The sequence below is a fragment of the Neolamprologus multifasciatus genome, chromosome 10 (genome assembly GCF_963576455.1).
Source record: "Neolamprologus multifasciatus chromosome 10, fNeoMul1.2, whole genome shotgun sequence".
Taxonomy (NCBI): domain Eukaryota; kingdom Metazoa; phylum Chordata; class Actinopteri; order Cichliformes; family Cichlidae; genus Neolamprologus; species Neolamprologus multifasciatus.
In genome coordinates, this window is record NC_140448.1 from 807,564 (window position 1) to 827,726 (window position 20,163).

General features: G+C 40.0%; 2 protein-coding genes and 1 long non-coding RNA gene across 5 annotated transcripts in view; 2 read left to right on the forward strand and 1 right to left on the reverse strand.

The window, feature by feature from the left end:
* ntm (neurotrimin) overlaps positions 1–20,163 on the forward strand; it is a 384,314-nt gene that overhangs the window by 9,869 nt on the left and 354,282 nt on the right. The window lies entirely within an intron of this gene.
* On the forward strand, positions 761–10,040 carry LOC146509291 (uncharacterized). The gene is made up of 2 exons (XR_014876338.1): positions 761–8,095; positions 8,143–10,040. It is a non-coding gene; the product is annotated as an uncharacterized LOC146509291 (long non-coding RNA).
* On the reverse strand, positions 13,798–14,795 carry LOC146509292 (uncharacterized). The gene is made up of 2 exons (XM_085173868.1): positions 13,923–14,795; positions 13,798–13,877 (listed from the first exon to the last, which is right to left on the reverse strand). Exon 1 carries the CDS (start codon positions 14,605–14,607, stop codon positions 13,975–13,977), a length of 633 nt encoding a protein of 210 aa, XP_085029994.1. The 5' UTR covers positions 14,608–14,795; the 3' UTR covers positions 13,798–13,877; positions 13,923–13,974.

Genomic DNA, 20,163 nt, shown 5'->3' on the forward strand with positions numbered 1-20,163 from the left:
GGTGCCTGGTCACGTTCTATATTTCCAGGGATCAATTAAAATAGTCATAAAAACTCCAACAGAATATAAGTGAATATAACATCTTTAATTGTGAATGTAATTAAAATTACATACTCTTTAAAGATGATTTTCTTCAATGCAAAAATAAATACATTTTCATAATACAGTAATATCATGTAAAATAAGCTATACAAGCAACCTAAACTAAGGCACAAAATAAAATGGCCTTTACAGTCTTATTTCAATGGGGTTTTTTTTGTTGTTGTTACCTCCTACTAATGTAAAAACCCACTCATTCACTAGCACACTTTAACATTCAAGCACATGCACACACATTCTGTCTCACATACACACACGCACAAAGTCTACCTCAGCTAGGACATAATACTGTCAGAACTCTTTTTTGGGATGTATGTGAGAGGGAATGTGTGTGCGTGTGCTTGCACGTTAAAGTGTGCTAGTGAATGAATGAGTGAGTGTGTCTTAAAGTAATGTGGTGGCTTGAATCTAGAAAATTGAGCATATCACCTTTCTCGCTACTGACTTTTGTTCAGTGCTTTGATGCAATGTTTCCTGCATCAGAAAACAAACATTCTGGTGGTGTGTGTGTGTATATATATATATATATATATATATATATATATATATATATATATATATATATATATATATATATATATATATATATATATATATACATATATATATATATTTAACATACACACACATATATGTATATACATACACACACATATATGTGTGTGTATGTATATATATATATATGTATATGTGTGTATATACACTACACTAAACAAAAGTGCTCCTGACACAAAATTCTTTGAAATGCATTCCTTACAAATTTGTGTTTACTTAAAATTTGTGTGAAAGAAAGAGATTCAACTCTCTTCCTTATTACCTCCTTGGCTGCCCTTTCACCCTCTGTTTGGATCACGCCCTGTTGCAGTGCTTTTGGATTGAAGTAGGAAAACAGTAGGAAAATGCCATTTATTCATCCATCCTCTTTTGCTTATCCTTAGCAGGGTGGCAGATCCCAGCAATAGAGTGAAAGGCAGGGAACACCCTGGACAACTCGCCAGTCTATCGCACGGCTAACACAGAGAGACAGGCAACCATTCACACTCACATGTATGAGCAATTTAAGCATGTGGAGAACATGCAAAATCCCCACCGAAAGACCCCTGTCAGATGTGGGAGTCTAACTTAGTTGGTGTGAGGCAACTATACCAACCACTGCACCACCGTGCTGATGCAAAATCTATTTTGAGCTTTCTCAGACTTCAACAGTATAGCCTTCAGCTGTTTATAAAGCCAAGTATTGGTAATGCCCTATGGAAAGGTGGACACCGCTCAGCATGTCCCTTTTTATTTTTTTTTACTGTTTCAGTGACCAATCTTGTTACTGTATAACTATATTGGTTAAAGCTTTGACTGTCTCATAATACCTTGTACTGTTTGTGCTAATGTTTTTCTATCAACAACTGTCAGCTGAAACCCATTCAGAAAGGCACATAGTCTGATCATAAATGGAGCAATGCTTTTTGTGCCACTTTTCCCCTGCTTATGTATGCAGGCCCCTGCAGAGCAGAAATGGTGGACAAGTTCATTGGTATGTACATGGTGTTCTAAAAAAGCATGGCAAGCCCACACTGGGATTATCAATAGGCTGAAATATCATCTTGGAACCAAAATGTTAAAATAACATCTAAATGGAGAAATTCTGGGAAGTGTGAAACTGAAATGAATCACTGCTGTCTCACAGAATTTTCTGTAGTGTCTCTTTGAAAATACTGACACATGGTATCTTTTCTTCCAGATGGTGGGCCTCTTATAAGTTGTTTTTTTTATCCACCACAAAGATTCTTTTCCCTTGAAAAAGACTAAGATAATTTTACATTGCAAAAATATCCTAATGCACTTTTTAAAAAAAATAAACCTCCAGTTTGTTTACTTGGACTCATTGTCAAATGACTGAAGCAGATAATTCAAATCAGGAAAAACAGCAATAAAGTCGGTGTTGTATAAAATCTGCAGTTATTCTGCCTTCAGCATTTGTATGTAGCCAGCTTCCCAGAAAATTTTTTATATTCAACTTTAGGGCTGCCACGATTAGTCGACTAGTCACGATTACGTCGACTATCAAAATTGTCGACGACTGATTTAATAGTCGACGCGTCGTTTGAAGCTTTGTAAGATCACAAAAGACGCAGGAATAAGTAGTAGGATTTAAGAGTGTAATAACGGACTGAAACAGAAGATGGCAGCACTGCATGTACAAGGATGCCAGCTGCCGTTAAACCCCGAAGAAGAAGTAGCTCTGTCCCAGAATTCATAGCGCAGCCCAGCTCAGTTTCCAACAATGACGGCACCTAGTTAGTTATTATTACTTATATTACTCCTATTATTCTTTCTGGGTCACAAAATAAACGTTTAACATATCATTTTCAGGCAAGAATGTAACTGTGTAAAGCTCAAATATCTGCTCAGTTTATCAAGATACCACATATTTTCAAAAGCGCTCTGACGTTTTCGGAGACATCTGTTACCCACTAGCTCGATAGCTAGCCAGGGGCAAGGCTCACTAGAGCCCGTGAGAACACCGGACTCCCGGCAAATCGTTTTCAAACCCACCACCGTCTTTCGCTACTCAGGTTAAACATATATAAGTCACTTTGATAACTTAAAAATGTTATTGTTTGGCTTTTTTTTAGTATTATATTTGTTCCTGAGTAAATCGGTTTGGCTGAGATTAAAGTTATAGTTTTTACACAGCTGAATAAACATCAAGCAGACAACTGATTATCAGAAGTGTGAGATGCTCGAGAATATACTCCGGTGTTTATTAAACTTCACCGAAACAATCTCCAAATTTCATTAAAATTTAATAAACTATCATCTTGTCTTTATTTTTAGTTAGCACATACCTTAAACACTTAAAGCTGTAAGCTAATGATAGTCATATAAGAGCAGACACATGCTGGTGCAATAAGCTGTACGTTTTACGTCCAATGGATGCATGATCTGATTAGTCGACTAATCGCAAAAATAATCGGTGACTAGTCGACTATCAAAATAATCGTTTGTGGCAGCCCTATTCAACTTGAAATATTCAGTGTATCACAGTGTGATCTGTAAAAAATTACTAGATTTAGAAGACAAGAGGTTGTGTTTGTGTGTGTGTGGTAGGTAGATGGAGAGATCGATGGGGCCAGTGTCTGTGACATTCAATAGTCAATATTGGTGTACACCAACTATACAACACTCCAAACACGCTAAATGTCACAAATCTCAAAACTCACTATCGATATCACTGTTTTTCATCACTGTCACCATTTCCCTCTTCCTAAGCAACCAAATGCTATGTCTTACCAAACAATTTTCTGACCGGGATAATAGAAAAGTGTTTTGTTTTTTTCGTCCTGCAACAAACATAATGACAGTATTCAAAAAACGGTAATCCCGCAAGGCTGCATCTTAAATCTTTTAAATTGGTCATGTGATTTTGAGATGCCTGCGACTTCTGTCAACTTAAAAAGATCTTTGGCTAAACACACAGTACATTTCTGCACTTCTTCTTACAATAAACAGTAATAGAAGCTTTTAGGTATGTATATGTGGCACTCCCAGTTTCTTCTATGTTTTGGACGGATGGTCTGATATCCTCGTGTCGGTGTTGTTCCCACATCATCATAATACATGTTGTTCCAGGTTCAACATTGCAAGTGACCAATCACATTGTTGTGACGTCATACTTTTGCAAGCCAAGCGATTTATTCATTTATGACATTCCAATGTTTTTTTCCAAAGTAGCAAAAGTATAACCATTTTAAAATATCACAAGAAATATTGGAAGCTAAAATAGAATAGAATAGAGGAGAATAGCTCTTTATTGTCATTGTTACAAAAACAATGAAAGGCAGTTTGGCATCTCTCCATGTGTGTGAAGTACACAATAGCATAAGTATTTACACAATAACACAGACAAATTTACATTTACACAAGTTATACATAAGCAGTTTAGTTTTGCTATATGAAGATACTATATTTCTTTATGATTACTGACATACTAAACTGTCTTTTTTTTTCTTTTGCACTGTCCATTCAATGAACACATTTTCTAGAATCCACAATCTTTACTCGTAGCAACAAGCACTAAGCCTTAGAATTAGGGATGCACCGATACCGATACTGGTATCGGGTATCGGGACCGATGCTGTAAAATGTGGTATCGGTTAACTCGTAAAAGTTAACCGATACCACGAACCGATACTAACTTATTTCATTAATCAGAGGGTGGATTGTCATTTTTGTTATAGTTTTTTAGATTGGCCACTAGGGGGACATCCCACGCTAAACAGGCACAGGGTTAGACGAGTGAGACTGGCGGCTCCAGATAAAAAAAGAAACTGGAGGCTGCTGTAGCTAGGCTAAACAAAATGTCAGCAGTGTGGACTGGAACAGCCAACTTTAACTCGGGTTTTGGAAAAGCGATGAAAAATGTCAAGAGAAAATCCACGGGCAGTTAAAATAACAGAGGCTCTGACTCATTTTATTGCTCTGGATGACCAGCCAATGCCGGTCGTGGAAAACATAGGATTGCACCGTCTTCTCAGCATACTCGAGCTGCGATATGAAATTTCCAGCCGCCCACACATCAGGGAGATAATGGTGCCAAAACTTTCTAAAGAGGTAAAGACAAGCAGTGTGTGCGATGACAGTCCTTGGTTTAACGGCACAGTGGACTGATGATCCACGGGCAGATGGGGAGTTCGTTCGTCAATGCCAAATACTTTCGTTATTTTGTTTGTTTGTTTATAATATGGACACTCTGCAATAATTTAAAAGTTTATTTTATTCTCAAACCTAATTTGTATTTATTTTATTCCAAACAGAAGTGATTATTTATTATTCTGAAAGCTCGAGACAGTGCCAATAGTTCAGTGATATTTTGTTAAATTACAATGTGGAGACTCCGCAATAATTTAACAGAAGTGCTTATTATTCACTTGAAATTTTTTTGTGGTCATTTTTATTAAGATATTATTTATTATCGGCAGAGAATAAAATAAAACCTGTCTTCCAATTCATTGCATTTGTGTGTGTGTGTGTGTGTGTGGTAGAAGTATCGGTTTTTGTACTCGGTATCGGCAAGTACTCAGAGCCAAGTATCGGTATCGTATCGGTTTGAAAAAATTGGTATCGTTGCATCCCTACTTAGAATATAATGGCCTGTTAAACAATCTTACATTTAATAGAATATCCTCAGGTATAATATGCTTGATTGTGAAAAGAACATCTTTTATTGTTTGAATTAAATAAAATTACACTATCTTCAATATACACACAACAATTATCTTCCAGCTTATCGAATTCAGGGGTCTGGAGCCTATCCTAGCTGCCATAGGATGGGAGGCAGGGTACACCCCAGACAGGTCACCAGTCAGTTCCAGGGTTATGGCAGAGAAATGGAAACCATTTACACCTGTGGGTGTAAATTTAAAGTTAGTATTTACTCTAACCCCACTTATGCTGGGTTTACACTGTGCAATTTTTTCAGTCGCGTTATTCAACTTCTGCTCAAACTGTACGATTGACTCGCAGGGGTTAGAAGTTTGTAGGTCACGATGCAGGGTCTCACACTATACGGCCCGATGCTCTGATGCGACCTGAGTGCTCACACTGTGCATCCATAAAATGAAGGTTATAACAGAAATTCTGTCGCTCGCTCTCCCTTTCTGTCTTTCACTCACACAGACACGCACTCCACCACCATCAACTTTGCTAAATTGCTAATGAAAAACATTGATCAGGCACATGTGATTGAGCAGCACTGTAAATGCACTGTTGTGGTTGTGATAATTTTGTGAGGCCACATCGAAAAGGCTTGGATGAGCTTGCTATAGTTCTACAAGTTGTGCGTCCATCGCTTGTGTCCAGATCACACGCTGCCGTGCTGCGCCGTCTTTTTCGCTGACATTTGTGTTTGCGCGTGCGCAGTGTGAGAAGCTGCGGTGACACCCTCACGACGGTCGCGAGGATTTCAAATAGGTTTGATTAACACCTCACGACTAGCTCCCGATCATCAATCGCTTGGTCGTGAGGTGTTAATCGCTTCTCGTTACCCCACGTATACTACACGATGCACGACGCACGATGAAGGCCAAAATCGGGCCGATCGCCAAAACGGTCGCACAACTCAAAAATCGGCTCAAAATGGGCCAAAAATCGCACAGTGTAAGCCCAGCATAACAGGATGTCTTTGGACTGTGGGAGGAAGCTGGAGTACCCGGAGACGAACCACACAGACATGGAAAGAACATGCAAACTCCACACAGAATGACTTCCTAGATTGTTAATGACCTCCTTTCTGCCTAGTTTCCTTTTAAATATAATTTACTTACCAAAGAACACACACAAATATGTGCTTCGCACATAGAGAAAGAGACCCCCTTCAGCTTGACAAAAGGCACAGAAGTCTCTTCTTCTATGTCTTTCTTTGTGAGTTGTGTTATCTTGCCTTTACAGTAGCTCCTGTAATGCTGCTTGTAAAAATTAATGGGGCATATATGAATGTATGGTTTTGTTAGGTTTCTGTGTAAGCAATGTGAGGTTGAGGTGTTTACATGTTTACATTATAAGCAAGTTAGTTAGAAGTTAAATTCCTCACAAACTCCCTAAACGAAACATGAAGGAGGCTTATGATAAGTGGCTCTCCTGCCTACATACTCATGTGCATCACTACATCATTTTGGCTTTCATGCAAAGTCCTACACAGAAGCTATGCAAGGGTAAATCTATATCACTAGAATCACATTTAAAGCTTGGTAAGTCATATTCTCAAGATGTGATGAGCCCCTCCAGCAAAGTCATTGAATGTTATTGCTGATGCTGGATGCTTTCATAGTGAATTTATGAATTTATGTCACAGGCTTCCATTAAGGGGATAAGGAGAAGTGGCTCTAGTGTGGTGCTTGGAAACCTCCTCTTTGTCTGTGTCTTGACTCAAGCTGGAGGTGGAGGCTTGGCTGTCGTATTTTCTCTCCTCCTCTGTGCCTCCTCCTCCTCCCAGACAGAAAATTGCTGTATTAGATAAGAAGCAGTGGACCCACCATATGTAAAGCTATTTAAAGTCTCACATTCCCACCTCTTTCATGTCAACTTGGTATCCATAGTTGTTTGTAAAATTTGTTTTATTTTTTTAACACCCCCTATATGACCCTATATTGCAATATGACTTTGTAGTGTTAGCAGCTTTATACTAGTCAAAGATATGTCTTTTAGCCTGAATGTAGTTTCTTCATACAGGTTTTTCACTCATACAGAGTGTTTAAGCTCTGTTTAAGCTGAATGTGTTAAAGAGAAATTGAACACTGAATGCTAATCTTTATTTCCACTTATTAGTGTTGTGATCATTGTAGTGAAATGGATAATTGATCGTTTTTATATACCTGCAGATATACACAAATATAAAAAAGACGCTGCAGACTGTTCAAACAGCAAAACCATTAAACATTTCAGAAAATGCCACACAGCGTCATACTATTATGCTAAAGCAACATAGTCAACAGCAAAGATTCTAACTAGAGCAAAGGTGGGAAATCAGACAAAGTCATTCAATAACATGGGAGACCTCTGTTTTTCTATAACAAAATAGAAAATTTGTTAATTGAAATAATGGCATTTCAAAAAATGTTTTCCTTAACCTTCAATAAGCAACTTTCCTTTCTACTGACCGCGCTAACAGTCGTGCTCAGTAGTTTCTAGTTTACATTACGAGACTAACATTAGTGTAGCTGTTTCACTAGTGGACAATGGACTCACCTGGTGTGTATATTATTGTGGGCAGTTTTAATCAGGCACACTTACAGTGTCTTCTTGCCTAGAGTCTACCAGCATGTAAACTGTACCAGAGGGGGAACACTTTGGATTGGGTTTATATAAACAAAAAACATCCAGAGCCATAGAATTCAATTTCAAATTTTGCTAAACTCTGATGTTCAAAGAAAATTAAAGGATTCGGATAAAAAAAAAAATAGCACTATATTTGTCCAGGGTTACACCTTAAACAAAGACACAGGTTTACTTTACAGCAATAAGGTGTCTCTGTAGGTTTTGTTTAGTAAGCAATTAATTTTTTTAATGACTATCATTCACATACAGTATAAAATTATTTTCCCAAAACATGAACCCATCTCTGAGCTTTTAAAACGAGACAGTCATGTCTTGTTTCCTTCATAATTTAGCTGAAGTTGCAAGCTGTTCTGCACAGTGTGCCTTTGCCTTGGTTGGTTTACCAAAGTGAAGAAGAATATTGACTGAAATCCCTTCCATCAAAAATACAATCTCTTTTTATTATCTTCAAAAGCCCCTTAATATAGTTCTTGCTCACAAGGTTGACAAGCAGCTCACTGCACAAGGGTGGATTAGGTGGACAAATGGAAAACTGAGTTGTGGAACTTTGGACTTGAAAAACAGAGAAAGAATGGAGGGGGAAAAACTGTCTACCATTGAGGTGTCAATGAACCTTTACTTGTTTACCCTAATGCTTACGGAGTTCAATCTGCATAGAGACGTGAAGAGCTGAAGGGGCACAGTTGCTACTTCCTCCTGATAGGCTTACTGAAATTGATTACTGGCATCTCTATGCAAAAGACACAGTCAACAGCAACAGTAGCTTTAGCAGTCCCTAAATTATCTCAAGTCACCCAACATACACAAACAAAAGCATATCCCCAAGCTCGATTAAGGTCATGGATCTGTGTGTGTTTGTTTAGGGAAAAAATAATTTAATTCTGAGAAAGCTTCAGTAGGATATTTATCATGTTATTTTCACAAATTCTACCTCTTCCCACCGATAGCTCCTTTGCAGATTCTTTTACAGTTGTAGGCAGACATTTTGGAACCATCAGCAAACTGGTTAACAGTTGTTAAAATTTAAATCATCCCTCACTATTGGCAGGCACCAGACAATAGATTTACCCTGATGGTGTACATGTTATTGCCAGTGATTTAATCATCCAAACTTAGTCTGTCCTGCCTAGATTCTACCAGCATGTAAGATGTGCAGGAGGGGGATCATGTTTAGACAAACAGAAAGCATGAATGCAGAGCCACACAACTTCCCACACCTAGCCCAATCTGGCCACTTTTCTCTACTCATCTCCTCTGCATACAGACCCCTCAGAAGAAGCACAGGTCTTCTGACCAAGACCATCACAACTCGGCCCGAGGGCAGTCATTAACTGCAGGACTGTTTCTCCCACACTTAGTGGTATGTCTTTGACAATGAAAAATTGACTGTTCACATAGAGGCTGCTCTGTCTTACATCAACTTCTGTGTGGGAAACGTAACAGTGGAAAAACACATTTGTGTGCTCCCCAACCAAGCCCTGGATGACTAGCCATGTCAAAACACTCCCCAGAGCCACCAATTCTGCCTTCAGGTCAGGCAATAAGGAACTATATAGTGCTGATAAAGCTGATTAGAAGAGTTGGACCAGGAAAGCAAAATGGGACCACAAAGAAAATGATAATAGCAGGTGTGGCACAGAATCCAGCATATCACCAATTTCAGGGGTTTGACCTGCTGCCACTCTCAGGGAGAGTCTACAAGCCCATCCAAACCAGGACTAACAGACTCAGGAATAGTTTCCTTCCAGGAAGGGACTCCCTTTTTAATAGTGCTGCTAACAGGGAGCTCCTTCTAATTTTGTTGAACATCAAATGTTCAACAAAAGGATTCTGATTCTATAGGTAAGCACATAAGTAATTTTACTCAGTTAACAGTTTAACAGTTGACTGAGCATTTAGTCAATCAAGTCTTATATGCTTGATGAGTCATATTTAAGTTGTACATGAACTATAGGACACGCAGTATCATCAAACAAAAAAAAAGAAGAAACAACAAAGGTAAAAAAAAGACACAAAAAGACTTATATTTTGAAGTAGTGAACCACTTCAGTATGGAGGGGATAATCTAACTGCTCCGCCAGAACCCCACTTAATTCAACCCTAAAACAACACTTAGGATTGTATATTCTTTGCATTTGGTCCATTTAGACTTAATCTTTAACCCAAGTTCATCAGTTACCTACATTCTCAGTATCTATTTTGGCAAAGGACATGTTTTATATGTCTGTGTAGGTTCCCAGTCATCCAGGTCATGGTATTCTAAGGATCTTGGAGAGAAAAGCATAACTGAATTCTGTGAAGAGAAGACAGTGGCTGTTTCTCCTTTGAGAACCAGAGATCTGGCATTATTGTATTCCAAGATCGACTCCGTGAAGCTCCAGCTCCTATTTAAAATTTTCTGTATGTTGGTGGGTATTTTTTCCTTCTGAGCCCCTGTATGCCATATATATAGACATTGTTATGCACAAGTAAGATTTCGGGTCTGTAAGTTTCATCTGCAAAATCTCCTGGGTCTGGAGTGACTGATTGAGTGTTTCTTTAAAGTCCAAACTTCTCTCTTTCATGTAAGCTATGTGGCGCTCAGCCTCCCCCACCCTGTCATTTGTCGTCTTCAGAACGGTTATTATGTGACCTAGCTTCTGTTGGAATTTCACTCTGATGTTGGCCGCTTCCTTTCTCAAATCGTCTTTGATATTGTCTTAAAAGTTACCCAGCTTACACTTTATCTCTGTAGCCATTTGCTTTATGCCTCCGTGTATGACAGCACTGCTATCTTCTATGACAGCAATTGCCAAGCTAGGCTCATGGCTACCATTGCAGACATCTTGCTTCGCAGCAACCGTCCCTTCGGTCAGTCTTTTTTCAGTTTTCTCTATTTTTTTCTAACAATTTTCCCATCCCAAGTTTCTTATACATCCATTAGCTTCAGTTCCTTCCCAGAAGTCCCATTTTCCCCTTATTACATAGCAAACCGTACAGTTAAATTAATTTGGATAATGACACAGTTTTTGTAATGCTTCCTCTGTATACTACCACAGTGAATTTTAAATCAAATGGTCAACAAGTGATTGACTTGGAGCTTTTAATTCAAGAGGTTTAACTAAAGACTTTCATTAACTGTATAGCCACTACAGCCATTTTTATTCTTAGCTACCCCACCCCCATGCTTTGTTCTTACCTTCATTCTACACTCAGTATACAGTAAATCTGGCACATGTTATGCCAGGGTTCTTGAGTTTTGAAGGGTTTTAACTAACCATGGAAATAATTCTGTGATCATCCGATTCACTTTTGTGTTATAATTTGTTGCACACTTTTTTGATACCTTGAGAAACAAACATTGTTGAGCCCAACACTGCATAACTGAAAAGTAATAACTAGGTTATATTTGATGAAATTTTCCTGCCAGATGGATAATAGTATTACTGTCACATCTGCTGTCCAACCCAAATGAATACATGACAGTCAATACAGTATACCAGTTGTATTCATAGAAAAACAATGGCTACTTTCAATGTCAGAACTAATGTGTTTATCACAGCAATAGCAATAAGAAATAAAGTGAAGCAAGTGAGGATTGCACATATGTTTTTCTCATAATTTCAGGACTCTGCATTTCTGTTTCATACTGCCTCTCACAGGGCGCCCAACCTGGTTATACTAAGAAAAATAAAGCTGCCTTTTTAATGCTGCCTTTAGAGGGGAAAAGGAGTTTGATGAGAAAAAAGTGATGCAGCAATGATAAAAGTGAAAATAGAATAGTGCAGGATGAGAGAGAGCTGAACTTACCTGCTGTTTTTTATTGGCTCTTCTTCCCAATACCATGAAGTGACCAAGGCTCAGATTTGGGCTGCCAACCAAAAGGTGGATATCAGCTTTCCTTTGAGCCTTCCCGCCTCTTTTCCCAAACCAGACTTCACACACACTGCTTTTATCAACTTAGTTTGAGTGTGCAGTCTATGTGAGATGCTTTCATGCAGTGCTAAATTCCTTTATGGAGGTTATGCCACTGGCATTAATTGTCTGTTAGTTCAAACCACAAAAAATTGGCCCACACAATATGAAAATCAAAAGTATTCACATAAACATTTGCATTAAAAAAAAGTTATATTATATTAAATTAAAATAAAAAGTTACCTAAATTCTGCAATTTTAGTCATTGTGATTTGAAAACGTATTGAAATTGCAGAAGAGACAAATATTTACAAGTGAATAACTAGATGCAGGTAGGATGAGTAACCAGATTTTTTTTATTTGCAACCTGACTTGGATTAAGTCTTTTCATACTTCATAATTCTATGATACAAACAGAGGTTTGTGCTTCCTACACACGTTTCACTCTCTGTATTTATATTTGAAGCTCATGTCCCCAGTGAATTCCACTGAAAAAAATTGCTCTTTACCATTAATTACTGTAGGCCAATGTTTTGCCGCGCTCTATAATTACAATTCAGAAAACAATTACATGTCAATCAGGCACCACGATTACCTATCGTCAATCCAGCCTTCCCTGTCATAATTTCATATTTTGCTTAATGAACACTCTGAGGATTCATAAAGACAAAAGAGGCTCTCTCTTATAGTGCATTTCCTAGCCATCAAAAACTCTGCTTGTTCCTTTGATAAATGCTGGGTAGAGGTAAACTTTCTAGTTTGACAGTGTGCCATTAAGCCATCCACAGACCACTATTGCAGATGCTGGATGATTAATGTCTTCTCTTTCTCCCCATTTAACCCTTTACTAATAAACCTATAAACCTGAATTAACAACCCTGTACTTCTATTAACGAGAGCTCCAAACACCGCCGCTTTCCATATGAACACAACACAACCCATACAACAGTTAAAGTATCTTTATTTAAACTAGTTGAACTTTGGATAATACTTTAAGATTTGAAGTATAACATATGTTGCCAACTCTGTGGTTTTAACATTAAACTACAAGACAGAATACCTCCATGGAATCCCCCAAACTCAAATGAGTCCACACAGAAAAAAAACTACATTGTAAATTGTTATGACAGAGAAATGAGTAGAATCAGTTGATAAGATAATATATAACTTTGTCCCCCAGTCCAGAGATATGCAGTTAGTGGGGTTAGGTTAACTGGTGAATCTAAATTGCCCATTGGTGTGAATGTTAGCGTGAATAGTTATTTCTCTCTGTGTTAGCCCTGCGTCAAGTTGGCAACCTGTTCAGGGTTAGGGATGGGTATTGATAAGATTTTCACGATTCTGATTCCATTTTCGATTCTGTTTAACGATTTGATTCTTTATCGATTCTCTTATCGATTCTTTTTTAAAAAAAAGGAGAACACTAAGAACTTTGTTTTATATCTTCTCTTTGAACAAGATAGAAATTTAGGAGTAACATGGCCTTACAAACCAAACAGTGAGATCTTAAGAGATCCACAGCCTACGGCTCTTCAATGGGGTGTCACAAGGTCCCCAGAAAAAAAAATGTAAATGTAAAATAATAAAATAAATATTCTTCTGTAGCAATAACAAAGTATAACATTGTAAACGACCACGGCAGACCCAGGTGCAAATTCATGCTCTGCAGCATACTTTATTGGCACTTTCACAGTTGCTGTTCACAATGCTCCCAGAGCTGCAGCTCTCCCGCTGCCCGCTCAACATTATCACCACAACAACCCCCAAACACAGCACCCATTACAATATTTAAGTCGGCGGGGCGTGATTGCAGGTGCGTCTGCCTTCCCTGCACGGCACCGCAGGCCACGCCCCACCACATACCCCCATCGCCCGACTGAGGCCGGGGAGCCATCCGGCCAAACCTACTCCCCCCACCGCGAGCGGGAGAGGGGATCAGCCCGGACCGTCGGCGCCCCTCAGACTTGCGCCCCGCCGCCCTCAGACTTGGCGGGGCCGTCACACAGCTCGCCCTCCGGCCGAGCAGGCTCCCTTGGTACGGGGACCTCGGGCTCCTCCTCCGCCGCCGCTCCCGGCTGAAGCAGCCCCTCACGCGGCACCTCCTCCGCCGCCACTCCCGGCTGGAGCAGCTCCTCCACCTTCTCATCCTCCTCACCGGGCAGGCGCGGACCTTCGCGCGCCTCCTCGAACTCCGGCTTGTGCGCTCTCCCGGCGCTGACCTCCGGCTCGCGCGCTCTCCCCGTGCTGACCTCCGGCTCGCGCGCTCTCCCCGCGCTGACCTCCGGCTCGGGCTGGGCAGGTGGGTGAGCTGGTGGTGGGCCCAGCTGTTGCTCCACGTCCCTCCTCCGGGGAGCAGGAATGGGCGCAGGCCCCTGCCGGGCACAAGCCTCTCCCACCCGCGGAGTGGGGATGGGTGCAGCAGCAGGCTGGTCCCTGGCTGGTTGCAACCTGGGGGCCGGCACGGGCGCCTGCACAGATCTCCTCCACCCCATCGCAGTTGGGTAGCGCCCCTGGGGGTGCCGGCGGTGTCGGGCAGGACCGGATCAGCGCCGCCAGGTACTCCATCCTCTGCAGGTGACGATCAGTCTGGTCCTGCAGCTCTTCCCGCTGGCGGCGCCACACCGCCGCCTGCTCCTGCTGCGTGGCCGCCAACTCGGCCACCATTTGCACCAGCTCCTCCCTCTGCTGGCCCAGTCCTGGGTCTGCCGTGCCTCCCTTCCTGGGTTTCGGCACCACTGTAAACGACCACGGCAGACCCAGGTGCAAATTCATGCTCTGCAGCATACTTTATTGGCACTTTCACAGTTGCTGTTCACAATGCTCCCAGAGCTGCAGCTCTCCCGCTGCCCGCTCAACATTATCACCACAACAACCCCCAAACACAGCACCCATTACAATATTTAAGTTGGCGGGGCGTGATTGCAGATGCCGTGCAGGTGCGTCCGCCTTCCCTGCACGGCACCGCAGGCCACGCCCCACCACAAACATAAATTATTCTGTAGCAATTACACAAGAATATCCAGTAATGTCCCTGCCTACAATTAAACACATTCACTTACCGAAATTCGGGGGCATCTGCTGTGGCAAATGGGTGCAAGCCTTTGACCACAAACTTAGTCACTGCTCGGTGACATTCGTCTATCCTGGCCTGAAAGGAGACGCTAACGGTAGACTGTAGCAAGAACTGCCAGCATCTGAGCCAGACTCTGTCTGTCTCTCTCATCATGGTCACCTAAATGCACAGTAATGGCAGGTTTTGTAATAAGGCAGATCGCGCTAACATAATATGCACTGTTAGTTGATTATTTACCTGCCACGTTAACAGGAGAGGACGTGCAAACGTTACCGCTGCTGCTGGGTTGAGATTCACGAGTCCGGAGCGGAATTAAAAACACGACATACATTTAATTAAGGTTCGCGTGTTTTGTGAGCAAATGCTTTTGCATATTCGTAGTGTTTCCTCCCTTAAATGAAATATCTACTTTGCAAGTATTGCAAGTTGCCCTGTTGTCATCCGTTCTCGTAAAGTATAACCAAACTTTTGAGCGTTTGAGCCGCCATGTTTCCTGCCAGGTAAATGACGCTCCGCAACGTGGTGACGTCATTCTGGGCGACTGGAATCAATAAGGGAATCGTTTGCAAAAATGCCAAACAATTCCAAGGAATTCTCAACAAGAACCGGGTTTCGATACCCATCCCTATTCAGGGTGTGCTCTGCCTCTCGCCCTATAGCTGGGTGCGCTTACTGTTAATGATAACCAGAAGAGAATTGATGAAAATCGTATATAGCATAGTATAGGTAACAGTTTGCATATACACAAAATTGCTTTCTTTTATAAGAAAATTGGGAACAAGGTGTTATCATGTTATATAGGGATACTGCATGTGTTGAATGTCGCGCCATGCATAAAATTGGTTTTCATTTCACAGAAGTAGGTTATATCTTTAAGTAACCCTGCTCAAAAAAGCACTCTATAAGGTCTCTTTTGCTTCATTGTGCTATCACAGCTCTTTGATCTCTGGTTTTAAGACCTGAGGTTTTTAAAGCATCCTACTCTGCTGTCACAACTAGTGCGATAAACACAGTTACAAAAATAAAGGCAAAGATCAAAACAGCATTGAGTTTTACCAAGTTGTTTTCAGTGCGGAACAGCAGCAAACCCTTAGTAGCAGAGGTTTTGTGTGGTATTGTGACATGCAGCATTTTATTATGGAAATATGTTAAGTCTGTATTACTAACTAATGATAAAGCTAATTTGATTCAGGCCAAGGTCAAGGCTAAGCTAGTTTCTTAATTGATCAGCTCATTGTTGGTATGCTGACTACAGGTAAATAATGCTGAGCTGCATGACCATTTAGTTATTTTCATTAGGAATGTGGTGATTTGAATATATCTAATTTCATTTTGTTTTGTTTTTCCATTTCTTGTCATTTGTATTCATAAGTTTGCTTATTCTACCATCAGATATGCATATTAGTATGTGCAAGCTGTCAAAATAAGAAAGTATTATTATAAAGAAAGGATCACTTTAGAGGGTAAAGGAGAAAGTCCTGATTTTAAAAGCAAAGTTTACCTGCCAGTCCACTAATTACAAAATACTGTAAACCATAAAAAACTGTTTTATTTGTTTGTTTTTTTTGGAAAACACCTTTAATAGACGTCCTTTGCAGATTTGTGCATCTTTTTGGCATGCTTGCTTCAAATATGTTTACATTCTTTTTATGTCTGGTAAAAGAAATTGTGTCCCTGACAACTGTGTTATGTGGCTTCCCCATACACCTTCCAGTTTATTTAGATTTTAGTGTAACAGAGGAAGCAGTCAGATTCTCCGCAGTCGCATTGGTTGGAAGAGCCTCTATATCGACTGCCAGCCAGAAAGATATAAAACCACTACAGACCAAACCAGTTGGCAGTTTGAACCACTGTAAATGTGAAAATCTGTCTACTGTAATGGCCAGTATTCAATCAAATATACTCTAACCAAAACCTCTAGGAGCTCCATTGTCATTGTACTGCCTGTGGTGTTTCATGTTCTTACTGTCCACAGTCATCTGTAGGTGTTGAGGACGGCTGGACTTTAAGGAATAGAGTAAGGAGGAGCTAATTTTCCAGTCTTGTCAATCTGTCCGAAGTATTGTCAAAAGGACTTTAATATACAGCACTTGGAGAAGCCTTCATCACTGTGCAATCAAACCTTTAGTGAAAGCCTGCTGGTTAGGCAGTAGTTAGGAGATACTGTCAGTTCTCTCTTTTGTTGCCAACAGCGAAAGAGGTAAACGAGCAAACTTGTGGAGGTATTGTAGTAGAACATACCTTTAAATGTGTGTAAAAACTGCACTTCAAAGGGTGTGATTTTTACGTGAATTTACTCATTTCGGCTTTAAACTGATCAAGTCATATGGAGAAAGCTGTTCAAATATTGTCCATTAATATTAAGTAATATAATATAATATTAATCCCTCCTGGAATTAAATAGAAAACATTTCCACTCCCTGCAGTAAATATAAACGGATAGAGTCCTATGGTCTCTCTCTCTCTCTGTACCCTTTATTGTTCATTATGTACTGCAATTTTAAACTATTAACACTGAGTATACACATCAGAGGGTATATTGCCTTAGAATGAAATAAGGATGTTAGCCCTCCTCCTAAAATAATTTTAAAAAAGAAACGATATATGTAATCATTTGTGTGTAGTTATTTTTTCCAACACAATTCAAGGTTGGTATGCTAACTTCATCTACAAGTTGTTTTAACTTTTACAGGATTGAGAGCAGGTTGTTTGGGGGGAAAAACTGCAACCATGGAAACTCGGAAACAGACTTCTCCAAGACAATATTCTGCCTCATGTCTGGTTGACATCATACTTTTATTAAGTAAAACATTAGATACTTAACAGTACTGTAGATACCTAATCATCAGCAAGCCTGTTTTTTCTTTCTGTTTGTTCAATCATCAGTTCTACCATCAATGGTTATGACCACAGCCCTTTTCTAAATAGCACCTACATTTTTAGAAATCATCTCTTAAGCATCCAGCTGCCAGCAGACATTCATCTTTGTTTGTCAAGCATCATTCCTTACTGTCACGCTCTTTGTCAAGTATTTCAGGCACTCTCCTGATTTTAGATGCCACCTTCTATTCTGGTTCTCTTGACAAAGTTAATGGTCTCATAAATGTCTGCGTCTCAGAAGTCCTGCGGGCAAATTGCCTCACTTGACAAATTTTCTGTTTAATTTGCTACTGACGGGTGAAGGAGTGCCCCCTGCTTTCATCTCAGCAGTTCATTTAACCAGATTCTGAACACATGACACAAGGGATATATTGTTATTACAATATACATAATTATCACGTTATAACAAAAAACCTTTCACGTTCGTACAATATAATTATTTTATTTTATGAACGTGATAATTATGTATATTGTAATAATGTGATATTATGTTGTTCAAACAAGAAAAGTCTATTGTACAAACATGAAAATTATATTGTTAGAACTAGGGATGCAACGATACCAATTTTTTCAAACCGATACGATACCGATACTTGGATCTGATTACTTGCCGATACAGAGTACAAAAAACGATACTTCTACCACACACACACACACACACACACACACACACACACACACACACACACACACAAATGCAATGAATTGGAAGACAGGTTTTATTTTATTCTCTGCTGATAATAAATAATATCTTAATAAAAATGACCACAAAAAAATTTCAAGTGAATAATAAGCACTTCTGTTAAATTATTGCAGAGTCTCCACATTGTAATTTAACAAAATATCACTGAACTATTGGCACTGTCTCGAGCTTTCAGAATAATAAATAATCACTTCTGTTTGGAATAAAATAAATACAAATTAGGTTTGAGAATAAAATAAACTTTTAAATTGTTGCAGAGTGTCCATATTGTAAACAAACAAACAAAATAACGAAAGTATTTGGCGTTGACGAATGAACTCCTCATCTGCTCGTGGATCATCAGTCCACTGTGCCGTTAAACCAAGGACTAACATCGCACACACTGCTTGTCTTTACCTCTTTAGAAAGTTTTGGCACCATTATCTTCCTGATGTGTGGGCGGCTGGGAATTTCATATCGCAGCTCGAGTATGCTGAGAAGACGGTTCAATCCTATGTTTTCCACGACTGGCATTGGCTGGTCATCCAGAGCGATAAAATGAGTCAGAGCCTCTGTTATTTTAACTGCCCGTGGATTTTCTCTTGACATTTTTCATCGCTTTTCCAAAACCTGAGTTAAAGTTGGCTGTTCCGGTCCACACTGCTGACATTTTGTTTAGCCTAGCTACAGCAGCCTCCAGTTTCTCTTTTTTTATCTGGAGCCACCAGTCTCACTCGTCTAACCCTGTGCCTGTTTAGCGCGGGATGCCCCCCTAGTGGCCAATCTAAAAAACTACAACAAAAATGACAAGCCACCCTCTGATTAATGAAATAAGTTAGTATCGGTTCATGGTATCGGTTAACTTTTACAAATATGAGTACACACACATTTTACAGTATCGGCCCCGATACCCGATACCAGTATCTGTATCGGTGCATCCCTAGTTAGAACGATAAACTTTTCACGTTATAACGTGATATAGCTCTATTTTTCTTTTGCCTGGGTGGCAGCTCTACACTTCTGTATTTTAACCCCTCTACCTCCTTTCTGTTTTATGTGGAAGGGTTGAGTTGTTATTTTCCTGGTTCTTCTAAAGTCCCCACTGATCTATTTTGTTCTAGTGATGTTGAAAGCAAAGCTGAAATCACCAAATGGTACCTAGACATACATGTTGGAATGCTCTTGATGGAACAGGGTTGTGTAAAGTGGAGTTGAGATTGTGTTCTCCTTTGGGTTGTTTCCACAGTAGAAATACTGGTGGCAATCCAGAGTCAGTGAAATAGAACAAGCCTCTGAAACCACTCTATATTAAATGTTAGGGCAGCTGGATGGTATTCACTGAGACACCTTACTTCTTGCTTTTTGGGTAGTGAAGGATTTGTTGCATGTGGGGATTACACCCTGCTACAGGGACAGGTTAATCATATGAACACCCATGTGAGCTGCTCAGGACATGATTCAGTGTGGAGCCTGGCACTCTATCTGGTCCTGTAGCCTTCCTCAGAGTAAATTTCATCTGAGAGTGCTCTACGTGCATGACAAGAACAGGCTCCTTCCTATATGGTGTTATTTCTTGAGCGCTTACTTTGTTGGTGTGAAGGTTGCTGTAAGCAAAGTACTGGTTTGGGGCATTAGGAAGTGTGACATCATTGCTGGCTAATGAATGCTGCTCTTGTGACTCTAATACCTTTTTACAGTTTTTACA

What these genes read in the sequence shown, in the direction of transcription:
- LOC146509292 (XM_085173868.1), bottom strand. Translation starts at nt 14,607, where the DNA reads ATGCTGCAGAGCATGAATTTGCACCTGGGTCTGCCGTGGTCGTTTACA.